We start from the raw sequence: 17,497 nt of genomic DNA on the forward strand, positions 1-17,497 counted from the left end.
CCCCCCCCCCGGATACCGGTCCAATGAAAATATTATGACTACCCTTTCCGGACGGTCCATTATTCATAATTAATTTTTTTGCCAAACTATAAGCTTTTATACGGTTTGTGTGTGTGTGTGTGTGTCTACGGCAGAGGAAGGCGGAGGATGAAATGAGAGTGATTTTATTACCATTATATTGGCCAACGACGGTATATTATTATTGTTCGGAATCCCTGCGGAGCTGTCTGCCGCAAGACACGACATTATTGTAATTATTATTATTTTTATACTTAAAAAACGTGCACGGTTACGTCGTGACCGACCGGTTGATTGATAGACCCTAACAGATGCAATGTATGTACACCGACTACAGAGTTAGAAATACAATAATACATATCATATTCGTTTTATTTTTTTACCCGAGGAAGTACTGAATGTACTAAGTATTAAACGCATATACCGGAAGTTATATCCAAGTGTCAATACTACTTTGATAAAAAAAAGTTCGACTAGTTGATACACTATTGAATAGTACTAAAATAAAAATGTTGTTGACAAAATGTATTATTTTGAACATTAATTTACTTATTTCTAGCAACTAATTACATTTTTATACTTATTATTGTTTCGACTTGATACTTTTAAAATTATCAAAATATTCTTGATACTCTATACATGTGTAAAAGTGATAAGGCATTAAAAATCAAACGAGAGAGCAACATACTGATCAACATGTGTGTTGGTACGTTTATTTCAAACTATAGTGGATTTTATTGTTTGTTAGGATGTTTTCCCTGGTTAACACTTGTCGTCAAGTATTTTGGGAATTATTTTTCATCGAATAACTAACCTTAATCGTACGTTCGAAAATAATATAAGGCATTATGGAAATTATTATCGATTTCATTTATTAGCAATCCAAATGTTTTTCGTTGACAATGAAAAATACACAAAAATAATGGGTATTACTATTTACTGTTACGACAATTATTGTTGTATATTTTACTTGAAAAGCACTGTTAAATCATACATTTATTAAGATACAAAGGTACGGCAGCTATGTTTTTATTTTGTATAAATTACCTCTCTACGGTTGCCAGACCGTATTAGCAATTAATAATTTCTTTTAAAACGTTTAGCAACTTTTTCAGACGACGACGACGGCGGCGGCGATTGTGATGTTGACGACGGTGACTCTGACGATGACTGTGATGGCGACGACCATGTGGACACTGCGGGTTCTTGTGGCGCTAAACTCAAGTCTGTGGGTTTAAAGACAAACTGACCGTGCGACGTTGTAGCTGAAATCGGTTCTGTTGGTTCTGTATCATCGTCATCGTCCAGGTCCTGGACGTACACTGAAGACGCCAAAGTCAAAGTCAAGTCTTCTGCGCCTATTTTCTTGCCGGCAAGATCCGAGGGCGTAGGGGCGGGTAAGACCGGGTCGTGGGCGTTGTGCGTTGACGACGAGGGAGCTAAACTCAAGTCGGTATTGACGTTTTCTTCTGGTGGCCCCAAATTCAAAGTCGTATCGACGTACGACGAACAACCGGTCGATGCTGTATCGCCGTTGTCCTGCTGTATTATCGGCCTGTGCATGCCCAACAATAAGTTCCTACTTCCGGTCATCTGTGCCGGCGATGGACGGTTTGTAGTCGCGCCTGTGTTGTTCGAGCGTTCGTTGTTTTCCGCGATACGTGCCAACATGGCGTATAACGATTCTTGTGTCGCGGCATTTTGCCTGCGCACTAGCTTTTTAAATTGGTCGACATTTATGGACGGTCCTCGCTCTGGAAACCGTAAATTACACGTTTAGTGTTAGATTAAAAATCACAACACAAACAACGGTTGTGACAATTTGACAGACCCGAGAAACAGTGGCGGTTCAAGCGTACGGACAGGGTGGGCAGCTGCCCGTACCAAAATGTTAAATGAACTATAACAATATAGTGCATTACACTACCTATAGTTTATTATAAAATTGTATGTTTGACTACACTTTGTATAAAGAATAAACAAATTGCCCGTACGAAATTTCAGACCTAGAACCGCACCTGCCAAGGAAAATGATTAACATAATAATAAGCGGTTTTTTCTTCTAACGTTTTGTTGTCTTACCGTATAACGGGTTTATACGCAATTGGAGCAGTTGGTTTATGGAGATTCGTCCTAGGTTATTCACGTCGATCAATTCAAAAAAAGCTTCCAGCTGAAACGTTTCATTTAAAATCAATAATTACATTTACAACGATAACTATTGCGATACAATAATATACATATAACTATTATGGACCGCAATATTAAGATAGCAAAAAAATATTATATATTATTATTATAACCAGATTTAAAGTAATATTGTGTCAATCGATTACAAAAAGGTGGTTAATGTACTTAAACGTTGAAACTTGGCCAAAAACACATTTTCTTATTTTTCGTATTTTTTTTTTCTATAAAATACATTAAGAATAACCAGAAAACGCACACGCCAAAACTATGTGTAAACAAAGTAAGCTGTTTTCGTAAAATAAATAAATTATTAACTAAAAAATGTTGTTTCAAATTTTTGGTCTGCGCTGTACATGTACTATACCTAGTTTCTATGATTCTAATATTTTATCAATCATAAGTAAACAAATCTTAAGACTGTATATTCTTACCGTAGGCGCAAATACGGGGGGGGCTAGAGTGGGCTTAGCCCCCTCCTCAAAAAATTGGGTTATGCATACAATTTAGAAATACAAAAATATATTTACTTATATATAAATTTAAAAAAAATGTCCAGCCCCCAAAGTTAAAAATTGAAATTGCGCCTATGATTCTTACTGCGATATCAATCGCTAAAACAATGATTTCTATTATATGCGCAATATTGCTTGGCTAATCAACATAAACCATACATATTGTTGTGATGATATATGTCTATTTTTCTTCTTAACAGTTGAAAAAAATCTTTAAGACACATCGGTTCGACTATGTAGATAATATGTAATATTGACCTGTAACAAGGTAAATCACGTTGTAAATTAAAGTTAACGACAAATATCCATTACCTGACCATCACTGAAGCCATACACTCGGGCCACTGGGAAATAACATAGTAAACATAACGTAATACATATTTTAACAGACATTTCACTCTCGACGTCGATCACTTTACAACAATAGCACGTCTTTGAAAATAAAAAACAAAACTCTAATCAACACACAGAAAAGATGTACTTATTTTTGTATTTCCACTACTCGGGTTGTGCCATTTTAGTTTAAGTACGTGGCTGAAAAATCTATTGACTTGAATACAAATTGCGTGTTATCGGGTTTTTTTCGATGTTTGTTTTATATTCAGTGTAGAATTTTAAAAATATGTATGTTCGTTTAAGAACGTATATTTGTTTTGGTATATGTGTGTATCTAGCTGCACACGTGCGGTAGGTATGCCGAATATTCGTACCGTGGTGGCCACAAATATTAACATTATAGAATTTGAACTTTCAAGAACTTTATTTCCTAAACGGCTAAATACGCATCTTTTGCGTTGTTTGAAAAAAGCGATTTCAAAACAATGAAACTGAAACAAACCAAATGAATTCGAAACAATTTGCCAGGCGAAAACTATTGGGTTGTTTAATTAATAGTTTGTTATTGTCTCGTCGAACCTATGGTTTGTAATACATTATCAAACAAGTGCAAACAATATAGTTCAAAACAGTCTGTAATGATAGGTAGAGGAACATGATAGGCATTATTAAACAAGACAGTATTCAATTTTGTTGTAGATATATTTTTATTCCTAAGGAAAATGAGCAGCTAGTGATTATAACACAACACAAAACGACCGCCGTGTACATATTTTCTAAGACAAAATCAAACAATCACCCTCGCGAAAACTGTAAAGATAAATATTATTTACATTGGTGTAAACGCTCGTTTGGCGCGTCCGCGCGAAATAGGTTTGTACTCGTTCAATGGACGTGCGTGTCGTATCTCCAAGCCACGGTAATGGCTCTGATGTCTGCTATGCCGGCAGTAACGATTGCGTCTTGCAACTCCAGCAGATCCGCCAGGCCCGGCAATTGGCCTGGTTCTTTCAACAGTGACATGAGGTTTGTAGCGTCAATAGGGCCCGTCAACGTCCGATACGGTTCGTACGTGGTGGTGGCCTCGGACGTCGATTCCTGTGACGCGGAACACATCACTCTCACCGCCGCGTCAAAGTTGTCGTGCGCTCTGGTCAAGAACTTGACCGTCTTGTACGCGTCGAAGTCCACCAGGTTTGTCAGCACGACGTTGCGCAGGTAGTCGACCAAACCGAACGGCTCGATCGGACTCGCCCACAGGCAGTAAGCGTTGAGGAACTTGGCCAGGCCGGCCAGGGCCTGTATGCCAAACCTCCTGTGGGTGACGTACCAGGGCGCGTCGTCCAGGCCGCCCGCTCGCTTGGTTATTTCCAGTCCGGCTTTGGCCAGCGCCGACAGGTACTTGTACGCCTTGCACGTGGTCGCCGCCATGGCCACGTTGTACGCCGTCGTAATCACCGTGCCGTCGACCACGTGGGGTCTGGCCGCCAATCTGACCGTCGCGTTCGCGTAGTGCAACTCGCCGTCCATCATCACGTGCTCTTCGCTGTACCGGTCCCATGCGCTGTCCTTGGCTATGTACCTGATGGCCTTGCACATTTGCACTTGCCGGCCGGTTTGATAGTTCACTATAGGCCCTAACTCGTCGCAGTCCTTGGCGTCCACTTGCAGTACCGACGCGGTCACCGTCCAAACGACGACCGACCAATAATTCAACATGACTCCGGACAAATTAGAGATGCAATAAATTATCTTAATCTTGATTATGAAATGAAAAAAAAACTTTCAAGCTAGTTCGAAAATTAAGAATGATACTAAACGTTTGCCGCATATTACAATGTGGATACACAACAGCATTACAATACATAAGTGGGCGTAATGCAATCACAAGTGTTAAGTTGTATATTTCATACAGGGTGATTGTTTTAACGCCCTACACTAGTTTACTCTTAAAATAACTACAATTATGTAGTGTTTCTTTTTAAAATCAATCTGATTCATGTTATTTAGTACATTATTAGACAATAGTCAAATTTATACCTTGTTTATTATTATTTGCTTGAGCCTTATCAACTTTTGAAACTTAAATAGTAACGTATATATACGTTATATGTAACGTATATATATTTAATTAAATTTTTCGTCGATAACCAGTTTTGAATAATTATTTTTCAAGTTATTTAAGTTTAAAATTTAAGACGGGAGGTGGAGTGCGGTTTAGTGAGTACGTTACTATTTAAGTTTCAAAAGTTGATAAAGCTTCAGAAAATACTAAACAAGATAAACATTTGAATATTGTAATATAGCATAAACAAAAATGTTTTCAAAAAGAAACACTAAAAATTTGTAATTATTTTAAGAGTAAACTAGTGTAGGGCGTTAAAAGAAACACCCAGTATTATTATTCTCATTTAGTTTGTTTTACATTCAAATAATATTGTTATACTGTTTGTGGGTTAGTAAAATAAAATAAAATTTCCTTTTTTATTTACTCGAAGTCAGCTCGGTAGGAAGAAGGTCAAAAGCGTATCATTTTAATATTATTCGTATTACTTACCTTATTCATGTTATGGTGATTTATCAATTTAAATTATAGACCTACTCTAGATCTACCATCAGTTACATTTATATTGTAAATACCTTCTTAGCTATGCATCAAAATTCCGAAGCTAATATAGAACATAGCTAAAAACATAGCATAGTTTTACGCTTAATAAAACGGACGTGTGCCGTTTTCTTGGAGATTATTTAAATCATTACAGTGTCTTACAAAATGGCACTCCTGCCGGACTAAAATTGAAAAATATGAAGTTTTATAAAAAACAAATCTCGGTTAGTATCACTATATTCAACTAATTAAGAACTTTAACATTATTAGTGTAACATTTAGTGATTACTCCTCTTGAATTAGGTAACATTAAAAAAGAAATCAATAGCCATCATTTTGAGACTAGTTAAATCAAAAATATACAATTAGTCCAATAAAAAACAATATGCATGTGTTTTAAAAAAAAAAAGAAATGTTTTTTTTTTTTTTAATTGGGTAATTTTATTAGGAATCACTGTTCAACGAATAACTAACCTTAATCGTGCGTTCGAAAATAATACAATAAGGCGATATGAAAATTGTTGTCCATTTAATTAATTAGCAATTCAAATGTTTTTTATTGACATTGATAAGTACACAAAAATAATAGTTGAATATTTACTGTTACAATAATTGTTATGTATTTTACTTGGAAAGCACTGTTAAATCATAATTTATTAAGATATATAAAGGTATGCCGGCTATGTTTTTATTTTGTATAAATTACTTCTCTGCGGTTGCCAGACCGTTTTAGCAATTAATCATTTCTTTTACAATGTTGTGTTTACGACGAAGGAGCTATAACCTCAAAGTCGTATCGACGTTTTCTTCTGGTGGCTTACAAGATAAACTTAAGGTTGTGTCGACGCGTGGCTGTTGTAACGATGAACGACCAGTTGATGATGTCGCGCCTGTGTCTTCTGCGATAACCGCCGACTTAGATTTTAAATGTCGTTGTATCATGAAATGTTGCTTGCGCACTAGCTCTTTAAATTGGTCAACATTTATAAACGGTCCTCGCTCTGGAAACCATAAATTACACATTTAGCGTTAAATTAAAAATCCTAACACAAACAACAGTTATAACATACGAGTAACAATTTGATAAACGTAAGGAAAATTATTATTAACATAAAAATAAGTGTATTTTTTCATGTTGAATCCCAAAAAGAGCGGTTTCTTTTTCTCTTAATCTCCAACGTTTTGTCGTCTTACCATTTAACGGGTTTATATTATTCTGCTCCAGTTGGCTTATGGAGATTAGTCCTAGGTTATTCACGTCGATCGATTTAAAAAGTCCTTCCAGCTGAAAAGTTTTTTTTTTTTTAAATCAATTACATTCGATCACAATAATGTATAACTATTGTATTTTTGAACCATAGTGGCTATAACAAACGGGAAACCAATACATTCTTTGCTAACGAGGGACCGCTGTATTAAGATAGCAAAAAAACTATTATAATCTGAAACTGTATTCACTGACAACCGACATAATATAATAATAATTATCAAGTAAACAATTTATTTAAAATAATATTGTGTCAATCGATTATAAAAAGGTGATTAATGTACTTAAATGTTGAAACTTTGCCAAAAACACATTCTCTTATTTTTTATACGATTACTATATAATAAATTAAGAATAACCGGAAAACGTACACGCCAAAACTACGTGTAAACAAAGTAAGTTGTTTGCATAAAATAAAATAAAAATTGTTGTTTCAAACTTTTGGCGTGCACTGTATGCACATAGTTTCTGGGATTCTAATATTTCATCAATCACAAGTAAACCAAATCTTAAGACTATATTCTTAAAATTGGTTAAATTTACAAGGTAAATCGCGTTATAAATTAAAGTTGACGAAAAATATCCATTACCTGATCATCACTGAATACGTACATTTGCGCTACTGGGAAATAACACAGTAAACATACCATAATACATGTTTTAACAGACATTTCACTCTCGTCGATCACGTTATTACAATGTACGTCTCTGAAAATATAAACAAAACTCTTCTCAACAGACAGAAAAGATGCACTTACTTTTGCATTTCCACTAGTTGCATTTCCACGGGTTGTGCCATTTCAGTTTAGGTACGTGTCGAAAAAGTATTGACTTAAATGAAAATGGCGTGTTATCACTTTTTTTTTTTTTTATGTCTGTTTTAACTCGGTGTAGAATTTGAAAATATATTCGTTTAAGAAGGTATATAATATGTGTGTGTATCTAGCTGCACTATCGACTGGTCGTTAATCGATTTTGAATAATAGTTTTTCAAGTTATTTAGTTTTAAAATATTTAAGACGGAAGGTGGAGTGAAAGTCATTCTTGATTTAAAAAATTAACAACATATATTTAAGTTTTAAGGTGAGGGGGGGGGGTTGAACCCCCATACCCCTCCGCTATACACGCCACTGCAGAGCTCTAGAAAATACTAAAAAAAAATGTTTCAAAAAGAAAAACTAAAGAATTGTAATTATTATTCTTATTGAGTTTGTTTTACATTCATATAATATTATTGTTGTACAGTTTGTGGGTTAGTAAAATAAAATAAAATTTCCTTTTTTATTTACTTGAAGTCACTTCGGTAGAAACAAGGTCAAAACCGTACCGTTTTAATATTATTCATATTACTTATCTATGGTGATTTATAAATTTAAATTATAGACCTACTCTAGATCTACCATCAGTCAAATTTATAGTGTAAAATAATACCTTCTCAGCTATGCATCGAAATTCGAAGCCAATTAGAACAGTAAAAACATAGCAAGTGTTACGCTTAATAAAACGGACGTGTGCCGTTTTCTTGGAGATTATTTAAACCATTACAGTGACTTACAAAATAGCACTCCTGCCGGACTAAAATTGAAAAATATGAAGTTTTATAAAAAAACAAGTCTCGGTTAGTATCACTATGTATTCAACTAATACATTTAGGTTTTTTACATTAAATAAGAACTTGTGATTTCTACAATTAAATTAGTATTAAAGTAAAAAGCACTAGCCATAATTTTGAGACTAGTTCAATCAAAAATATATAATTAGTCCAATGAAAAACCATATGCATTTGTTTGTAAAAAAAAATTTGAATGCTAAATACGAAAAAAATGTGTTTTTTTTTTTCTAGTAAATAAAATGATTACACAAAAGAATAATTAATTATTATCGAGAATTATTACTTTATTATTGCATGGTATATAGTTGAATTATGTGACTTATTGGAATTCAATCAGTCTATTGAAGAAGTTAAGTGTTGAGTACGACGGGTTCGAGGTTATCTTCCAAGGCGGGCCGTCGACTGTGCGTCTTGCCGTGTTGTACAAGATGTTTCCTAGACTTGAAGTCGCGGTCGCAAATGTTGCACTTGTATTCTCTCGTTTGGGCGTGCACCACTTTGACGTGGTACAACATGTTCGTCTTGGTCGTGAACATTTTCGAACATTTGGTGCACGGTATGTCCCGGATACCGTCGTGGGCCTTTAGGTGATCCAGAAGTTTGCCGCGTTTGAAGTAGGCGGCGGGACAGTGCGGGCAGACGTGCGATCGCTCCTTATTGTGCGTGAACCTGACGTGCAGGTTCAACGTGGTCTTCTGCCGGAACGACTTGCCGCACATGTCACACACGAACCGCTTCTCGCCCGTGTGTATCGCTTCGTGCGACTTCAGCATGTTACTGTCGCTGAACAGCCTGCCGCAGAACCGGCAGGCGTGTTTCTTGATACCCATGTGTACGACGGCAACGTGTCGCTTCCGGCTGCGGTCTAACCGGAACATGCGGTCACAGTGGTCACATTTGATCTGCGCGTCCGCCGCGTGTATGTTAACGTGTTCCCGGAACCGGCTCTTACATTTGTCCCGAACGTGGTACGCACATTGGTCGCACTTGAGATATGCCTGTTCGCCGACCATCACCCGGTACCGGTCCAAATCAGTTCGCGAACGGCGTGTTCCAAGGCAGCCGCCGCCGGCCGTCAGATGTTCGCTCAGTTCGTTCTTAACGCGAAACCCGCTCCTGCACCAAGCGCAATAGAACCTGTTGGTCACGTTAACGCGATGTGTCCGCCGCTCGTGTCTCCACCTCGCCGCGCTGCTGACGAACACTTTCTTGCATATCTTACAACAATAGTCGCCTTTTTGGACGTGGTCCTTGTTCGCCGAATCGCCGCCGTGCACGGTATTCTCGTGCCTCCTTTTGTCCCAGACCCGCGTGAACGTCTTGGAACACACCGAGCACGTCTTGTCCGCCAGCGAATCGACGCCAGTCGTTTGTTTGTGGTCGGCGGCTCTGTTATAATCCACCGTTGGACATCTGCCGCCGCTGTGTTTGTGAACACTGCTTTGGTGAGCCATCAAATTACTATGCCGCAAAAAACCCTGTCCGCACTCGTTGCACTTGAACACGACATCGTCTATTGCGTGTTCGTCCGCATATTCTTCTTTCAAAACACCCAAGACGTTGATGGACCTGTAAAAAGAAAAAAAAAGACCCTCTAAGTACATAGTAATCGATCAGTAGATAGGCTTTTTTTGTTACAGGGAAATATTTTAAAGGGGCCATCGATTAACGGTAAAACTAGAAGATAAAGAGAAACTATAACAATAATAATAATAATAATACAAATGATATTGTTCAAAATATATTTTATTTTATTTCAAAAAAAAATACTAATTTTGTTAACGCTTCACTGCTCTTATTAGCCACCTTAGTCTACACCGTTCAGCAATCCTTTATCGATAAACAACATAATCATAAAACAACTGTATAATGGGTCTTTTGACAAGGTAGGTAGTACTCCTCAAGTATGAATTAACATGGCATTTTAGTTTCAGAGAAACCACACTCACTCTGAGTGACTGAAATAGTAAGAAGGAACTTGTAGCATACTACGTAGAAGGCAGGACAGGCGTTAGTGTATAAATTATATTTCACCAAGAAATTAAAAACACTTATCAAATTGTTAAAAAATAACATTTATCTATAATTTTAGTTATACCTACCTACATGTTGAATTAATTTCATTAAACAACAATTTAGTGGTACCCTGGGCGCCCTCGAGATAAATATAGACAAAGAAAATCCCTCTTCTCCTGCGAGCCTGTCCTGCCCTGGTATCGATAGTATAGTATTGTACCGGTTAGTTTAAAAAACCTAATTAACGCACCAATTAATACGTTATGTACACAGGAAATATAATATTTCTGTTGTCACTAGATAGTAGAAGTAGAAGTACACTACATTGACGCATGGACATAATTTGTGTTAATTGTTAATCACAATGTTCCTGTATAACCCAGTTGGGCAATGTTATTTTGGTTCTTGTAAAAAAAAAAAAAAAAGTTTTATATTATGTTGTACCTTCAGAGTTATAAATTGCTTTTGTGAATTTTTTGTATTCATATACAAGACTTTTTAGTATGTTTAAAAAAACTGTCACAAATCTACCACCATATGGTTCCCTCGTAAATATGCACCCAATGGAAACTATAACTCTTACCTAGTTTACACTAAAGTATCTTCAAACACTCGAATAGAACCTTTGGATCTTTAAGGAACTGAAAATATTAACCGAAATTGACGTCTAATCAAAGTGATTTAATGAAAGCAAACAAAGTGATCAACGGGATCGCCATTATATTTTATCATGTTATTGTCTATTATTTGTTTTTTATTAATTAAAATGTACACAAATTATTATAGGTCACAAAAGTTCACAAGAACCACAACAGTTTATTTTTAAAGCTTATTATTTAACTTAACAGTATATTTTTAAAGAATATAAAGAGTAAGACACACAGCTTAAACGTAGGTATAGCAATATATATTAATAGGTAATTAAAATAGGAGTGATTGCATAATTGAAAACTATACACGGTATCACTTGGCAGAAATAACACTAAAAGTTATTTGCCAACCAATACTGTAGATAGTTTTCTGGTTATGTGAAAACTCCCTAAATAACACATGATTATGGATCAAACATCAAAAATCGGTCAGCATTTGAAGGCTAAGCCGGGTCCTCCTCCTTGTCGGGCGTTATCTCAGTCCGACCCACCACCCTATGCGTTTTCATGTGCGTAATCAACGTCCTTTTGGCCTTGAACGCTCTGTTGCAAATGGAGCACTCGTACTTCCTGGCGTTACCGTGCACGGTGGTCGCGTGCTCCACCATGGTCTTTCTAGTGAGAAAACCCTTGTTGCACACTTGGCAAACAAATTCCCGGATGCCGGCGTGCCGCCTCATGTGGTTCCTCAGCTGTTCGCCGGTGCAGTACATTTTGCCGCACTCCGGACACTTGATGTTCTTCTCTTTCTTGTGCACGAACCTGACGTGCACATTCAGCTTGGACACGTGCCGGAACCGCTTGCCGCATTCGTGGCACACCAGCGGCCGCTCGTCCGTGTGTATCAGCAGGTGCGTCTTCAGCGTGTTCCTCTCGGCAAACGTCTTGCCGCACACCGGACACTGGAAATCCTTGCGGCCCAGATGCACCACGTCCACGTGCCGCTGCATGGCCGCCCTGGTGCGGAACTTGCGCGGACACTGGACGCACTTGACATCGAACCCGGTCGTGTGTCTGCGGTAGTGGTTGGCGAAACACGTCGGGTTGTTCTTGGACGTCGAACAGTAGTTGCACAGGTTGCACTTGTAGAACACCTCCCCGTCCGCCTCCACTCTGAACCTGTCGTACGTGCGCCGGTCGTACTTCTTCACGCCGGACTTGCCGCGGCCGTTGCACTTGGCCAAGTGTTCTCGTAGCCGAAGGGCCACGCGGAACCTCCTACTGCACTTTTCGCAGTTCAACCACGTCGGGGCGACGGCAGATTTCGGATGGCACATTGTGTACGTGTGGTCGATTATGGACGGCTGTGGTTGATTGTTGGGCACGCTAACGGGGTCACGCGGAACAGGAGAACTGGCGGCCATGGGACGTTCGTGCCGCGACGGTTGGTATCTGAAAAACAACCATGTTTATAATGAAGTCCACGAAGGGTCCGGATTACCGGTTCAAGGGTCATAAGATTCAAAACCATATTAATCTACCGGCAAAGGATCATTGCAACGTATATTAGTGCAAAACTTAAACAATAACTTATCACATCCACACCTACATCTTCTTTGCTTTACCTTTAAGTCTACCTAGTCACTCCACACATCCACCTTGACAATTCCATTTTAATCGCTTCCATACCTCTTATTCAGTGTCCAACACTTTTCCATAATCGTTTTATACAATTTTTACTATTCACTATGAATGACACATTTATGCCACAAAACACCTTTGCTGTTGGTTTTGTCCGCAGCTCATACGACACCTGCCATACCTCACACTTTATTTTACTCACCCCACCGTCCTCAAGTCCACTATTCTCTTGCATAACCGATCACAAGTACTTAAATGTTTCTACTGTATTCACCATTTGCTCTCCAATCATAACCGATTCTTTACCGCTTTCTAAAATCTCCTCATTGATAAATTTAAACTGTAAGTACTCTGTTACACTATAATATTATTCTCACTATTTCACAGAAGACAGAGTTAGTCATAAGTGATCTGATTTAGATCCCCTCAAAGAGTTACGACCCCTACAATAAGCAACAGTAACCGTATATGTGATCACAACAAAGTCACCAGTGAATAAAATCAGAACAATGTTTGTATATTTTATGTTCAAACAAACTCAAAAGTCAAAGTATTGGTATCCACCGCAGTCAGACACGGGGACCTGACAACGCATTCCCAATTCCAACACACCTGATTTCGTCAGTCTTTTTCTTCTTCTTATGTTGTTTTTTGTCGTCTTTAATACACGGTACTCGGACCGTACTAACATTTTTGTCTGACGATTCTTTGGAAGGATCAATGGTCAGATCGATTAGGTCAATTTTCTTGTTATCCAGAGACTTTGTTGCACTCAAAGGTTGTTGTTGAATAGGGTTTTTGTTTTGGTCACTTTGTGTGACATTCTTTAGTGGAAGTTCTTTTAACCTGAAAAAAATACAAGGGGTAACGGCACACTATAGTTGACATCTCCTCTTTCCACGGTTGAGTTTATTTTTAAATAAAAAAAATGCACTAAACGACAATTTGAATACAAAACAAATACGATACGATAAGAAACCAATAAATCGATCGACCGTATAACGATTACACACGTCCTGGCAAGACATTGCCATGTATCATCAAAGAGATAGAAGAGTAAAGAAAAGTTTTTTTTTTTGTTCGGTTTAAGTTTTAACATTGGATGTGGCTTGTGCAGGCCTGGTTAGATGCTTAGATGCAACGGAGTGTCCCCAGTCCTCTTTAGAAAGTTTCTTAAAGCAAGTTGCCTTAGTCCCGTTTATAGGTTAATGTTTTTATATGGTTCTATGGGTTTAGATTGATATTTACAATTTTTCACATTTTGCTTTTTTTTTTGGTTTACAAAACTCAAATATAAATACATCCAAAAAATTCTTTCAGTTTACCTTCAGATATTTAACTCCCTTTTCCTTCTACCATCGCTCTTTTACATTAATCAGTCCCCTACCCGCATGAACATTTATGATACTCCTTTTACTGTTCTTACTGTAAAGTTTTTAAGTAACGTGACAAACTTTGATCATACACCTGCTTAAGTGATAGTATCAGAACCACGTTCTTTAAATAATATAAATACACTGCTACTGCAGACCACTAGACACAAGAATCATCACTAATATCACGTTGTTGTACGATATAATATTATGATAATGTCTACAATGGAATCATTTTTATTTATCAACAAGTCATTTCTTGATAGCCAACACCCAGACCGAGTTTCTAATGAAACACAATTTTGTTTTTAATGGAAAAAAAAGTAATAACTTTTACGCTTAATCAAAATATTTTCAGAAAAACATTAAAGAGGTTATTGTAATTTTTTATAACTCCTTAAGGTTACTTTAATCTAATGCAATATATAAAGTCAATAATAGAAGCATTAAAAGTCAATGGAAAAATTATAACCAAATAATGGTTTTTTTTATAGTTTTACAAATCCCTAAATGCACTGAAAGGTTTAAAGAGTTAAAAAATAAACTGAGCATAAAAGTGTGTTAAATAAATAAACGTATATAAAGACACGTATAAAATAAATTAAGTTTCACTTTTAAATATTTGTTCGAATAGTTTATTCTTTTCCTCGTTTTTTTGTAAAATTAACTCGTTCTTTTACCGATTCCTCAAAAATAATAAATAATAATAATAACAAATGTTTTCTGCTAAATACAGTAGTTTTTGAGATTTTTCAAGCTGTTGTTATCTTTAACTGAATCATCAATTTACATTAAATTGATAAATTACTCTTTAATTGACCGACCCAAGTCATTTTTTTTTTCTTCAAAATGTGCATAACCCAATTGTATGTTAAATGTTAATTCAATTTTTTGTACAATAAAGTAACCATAGAGTAAATACATAATAAACTGCTATTTTAACTTGTTTTTTGTAAATTAATCACAAGACGTTAGATAGTAAATTTAAGGTAAAGAGAAACAAAATGGTATAAGTGATTTTAACAACATTTTACAGGACAGCAAAATGAAAATTATAATTCTATAATCATTAAATTTCATCAATATCTCTTTAAAAAAATTATAAAATAAATACAGATAGAATTATTGAAGATCAAGAACTTTAAAAAAAAAAAATTTATATCACTTGTACCTATTTGGTTTTCATCGCTTAAATTTTCAACACAAGTACTCCGTGTAATTGCACGTCATTGCAACCCGAAAATTATATTATTTTTATTCGAAAATGTATTATTATTATTATTTACTTTTTACAGATGCGACCAATTTTGTTAAATTTACCCGGTTTTGATTAAATTTAATTTATGAAAAATAACTTGTACAAATAATCATTGGTTACAAGCTATCAATCCTTTTAGAACATTTTCCACATATAAATATCAAATTCACTACGCTATGTACAAACTATATAAATGTATTTTAACTTTTTCAAGTTTATGCCTATAATATTTTAATTAGCGTTAAAACATTATGGGCATAAAACACGGTATTTATTTTAAAATGAATTATTAATTCAAATTAACCGTATCAGACGGTAATGAGCGAAAATATCTTACCTTTCTGCATTTGAAGTGAATTTGTTGAAAGTCAAAACCCCGGATTGGTTAGGCTAAAAATGAAATTTAAACATTAGTAAAAGTAAATAGTTTAGAATATGCATTGCAATGTTATATTATTTTACTCACAACTGAGGTACTACTCGGCTTTTGATCAACGATGCGTGGTTGAGTAATCGGTTTAATGGACAAAATGGTAGGGTTGTTAAGAGGTCTTCTCGTGTATAACACAACTTTAGTTCCTTGTGATTTTCTCTTGTTTGTTTTGCTGGCCTAATTTAAGAGATATGTATAGTAAAATTGAGACATAAAATACAACATATTCAATTTTAAGATACACATTATTATGTATAAATTTGGGAAGGTGGAGTGGCTGAGTAGATTAAGATGGCGATGCTGACGAGCACTGTCGCTGGTTTGAATCTGGCCACGGGCGGTCTTTCTCAATGGGCAGGACAACCTGTCTAGGAGAAAAGACTGCCATCCTTCCCCCTCTCTAACCATGGCAGAAATGTCATGAGCCCCACCCGGCAACCGGACTAGGCCTGAAAAGGCCTACTCCTTGTCACATACGCCATATGATAAAAAAAAAAAAAAAATCAAAGCTAAAATGTATAAATTAATAGACACTTTAGAGATTTTGTTAAAAAAATAAAAATTGATAGATGCATCTTTTGTTTTAGTAAAGATGTATTTTTAATGTTAGACTTCGAAAAATTGTTTTATCTATTACACTGAAAATTATTCAAACAAACCTAATCGGTTTTATATTTTGATTCTGAATCTGTCAAAAGTTAATAAAAACAAAAAATACTACCAATATTCAAAAAACAAAGTCCAATGAAGTAAGTTTCTACAGAATAATTAATTCTATAGAGAGTAGTTTTGAAGTCAAATTATAATATAGCTTTTTTTTTTAAATAAATCGAATGTATTTAATTTATTACTCTGAACATACCTTATTTTTATTTATAATGTCAGACAACATAAGCTTGAAATCCTCATCTGTTTTCATACTTCTTTCTAAGAGGTCACTGAAGACGAGCAACGTCGAAGCACACGTGTAACAAACTTGATCTGGCAATATATTACGTCCTTTTGAAAGCTATAAAAAGTATAAAATATTATCGGATTATGTATGGTTAATAAAAACTTTATATAATAATTTACTTACCGAAATAAATGGTAACAATGAATTGATTTTTACTTCCAAACCGTGTTCTAGACCTTCTGCATTATAAATTGGTATCATTTGTTCATGTGTATTTGCACAAAGTCTACAAACATTGCGTAGGTTTTCAATCGATGTGCCCATTTTCGACAGTAATTCTTTGATAAACTCAAAAACGAATAAGGTAGCGTTTTTTACTTATCAAATATAACAATTAACACAATGTTTATACCGCGTAATGATCAATAATCCACAACGAGCTTTGATCGTTTGTCGAACAGAAAACACTGCTAAAGTTAATACGATTTACACGGAATCTGGTTGCAGCAAAACACAACATTTTCAAAGGTTATTTTACCATTTTGAAAACTAAACACTTGACCGCGGTTTAAAATATACAAAATAATTCAATTTTCAAACCGTCCACTTGGACACACCATAGGTAATTAAGATTTGAGTATTTTCAATTTTCAATTTTTCCCAATTTCGATAGAGATAAGAAATTTTCATCTCTATGAAATTAACAGGGTTTAAGAAATTGGTAAGAGATAAACCCTAACACAATTAT

At 35.8% G+C, this 17,497-nt stretch overlaps 2 protein-coding genes across 5 annotated transcripts; both read right to left on the reverse strand.

Moving 5' to 3' along the window:
* Nucleotides 1-1,038: 1,038 nt before the first annotated feature.
* LOC126846214 (uncharacterized) lies at nt 1,039-3,241 on the reverse strand. Its single transcript, XM_050585469.1, has 3 exons — nt 3,033-3,241; nt 2,101-2,191; nt 1,039-1,772 (listed from the first exon to the last, which is right to left on the reverse strand). The coding sequence occupies exons 1-3, from the start codon at nt 3,111-3,113 to the stop codon at nt 1,096-1,098; spliced, it is 849 nt and encodes a 282-aa protein (XP_050441426.1). The 5' UTR covers nt 3,114-3,241; the 3' UTR covers nt 1,039-1,095.
* A 5,487-nt stretch (nt 3,242-8,728) lies between these two features.
* Nucleotides 8,729-17,429, reverse strand: LOC126846009 (zinc finger protein 888-like). Of its 4 annotated transcripts, none has more exons than XM_050585106.1 (6): nt 17,162-17,429; nt 16,933-17,035; nt 16,717-16,863; nt 15,888-16,031; nt 15,759-15,811; nt 8,729-10,112 (listed from the first exon to the last, which is right to left on the reverse strand). In XM_050585106.1, exons 2-6 carry the CDS (start codon nt 17,008-17,010, stop codon nt 8,894-8,896), a joined length of 1,641 nt encoding a protein of 546 aa, XP_050441063.1. In that variant the 5' UTR covers nt 17,011-17,035; nt 17,162-17,429; the 3' UTR covers nt 8,729-8,893. The 4 variants fall into 4 exon arrangements, with proteins under 4 accessions (XP_050441063.1, XP_050441055.1, XP_050441069.1 ...); XM_050585101.1 differs by lacking the exon at nt 8,729-10,112 and adding exons at nt 11,322-12,601; nt 13,403-13,636 and having other exon boundaries at nt 16,933-17,429; XM_050585098.1 differs by having other exon boundaries at nt 8,733-10,112; nt 16,933-17,429.
* Nucleotides 17,430-17,497: the final 68 nt, after the last annotated feature.

Source organism: Adelges cooleyi, unplaced genomic scaffold (genome assembly GCF_023614345.1).
Source record: "Adelges cooleyi isolate 19-005CV unplaced genomic scaffold, UGA_ACOO_1.1 ACOO_flye_CR_arks_rails_tigmint_CR_PRNA_108, whole genome shotgun sequence".
Taxonomy (NCBI): domain Eukaryota; kingdom Metazoa; phylum Arthropoda; class Insecta; order Hemiptera; family Adelgidae; genus Adelges; species Adelges cooleyi.

What these genes read in the sequence shown, in the direction of transcription:
- LOC126846214 (XM_050585469.1), bottom strand. Translation starts at nt 3,113, where the DNA reads ATGTCTGTTAAAATATGTATTACGTTATGTTTACTATGTTATTTCCCA. An exon ending in ATGGCTTCAGTGATGGTCAG is followed by an intron (nt 2,192 to 3,032) that starts GTAATGGATATT and finishes GAAACGTTTCAG; the next exon opens with CTGGAAGCTTTTTTTGAATT. An exon ending in GCGTATAAACCCGTTATACG is followed by an intron (nt 1,773 to 2,100) that starts GTAAGACAACAA and finishes TACGGTTTCCAG; the next exon opens with AGCGAGGACCGTCCATAAAT.
- LOC126846009 (XM_050585098.1), bottom strand. Translation starts at nt 17,073, where the DNA reads ATGGGCACATCGATTGAAAACCTACGCAATGTTTGTAGACTTTGTGCA. An exon ending in ACATTATAAATAAAAATAAG is followed by an intron (nt 16,032 to 16,716) that starts GTATGTTCAGAG and finishes CTCTTAAATTAG; the next exon opens with GCCAGCAAAACAAACAAGAG. An exon ending in TTCACTTCAAATGCAGAAAG is followed by an intron (nt 10,113 to 15,758) that starts GTAAGATATTTT and finishes TTCTTTTTACAG; the next exon opens with GTCCATCAACGTCTTGGGTG.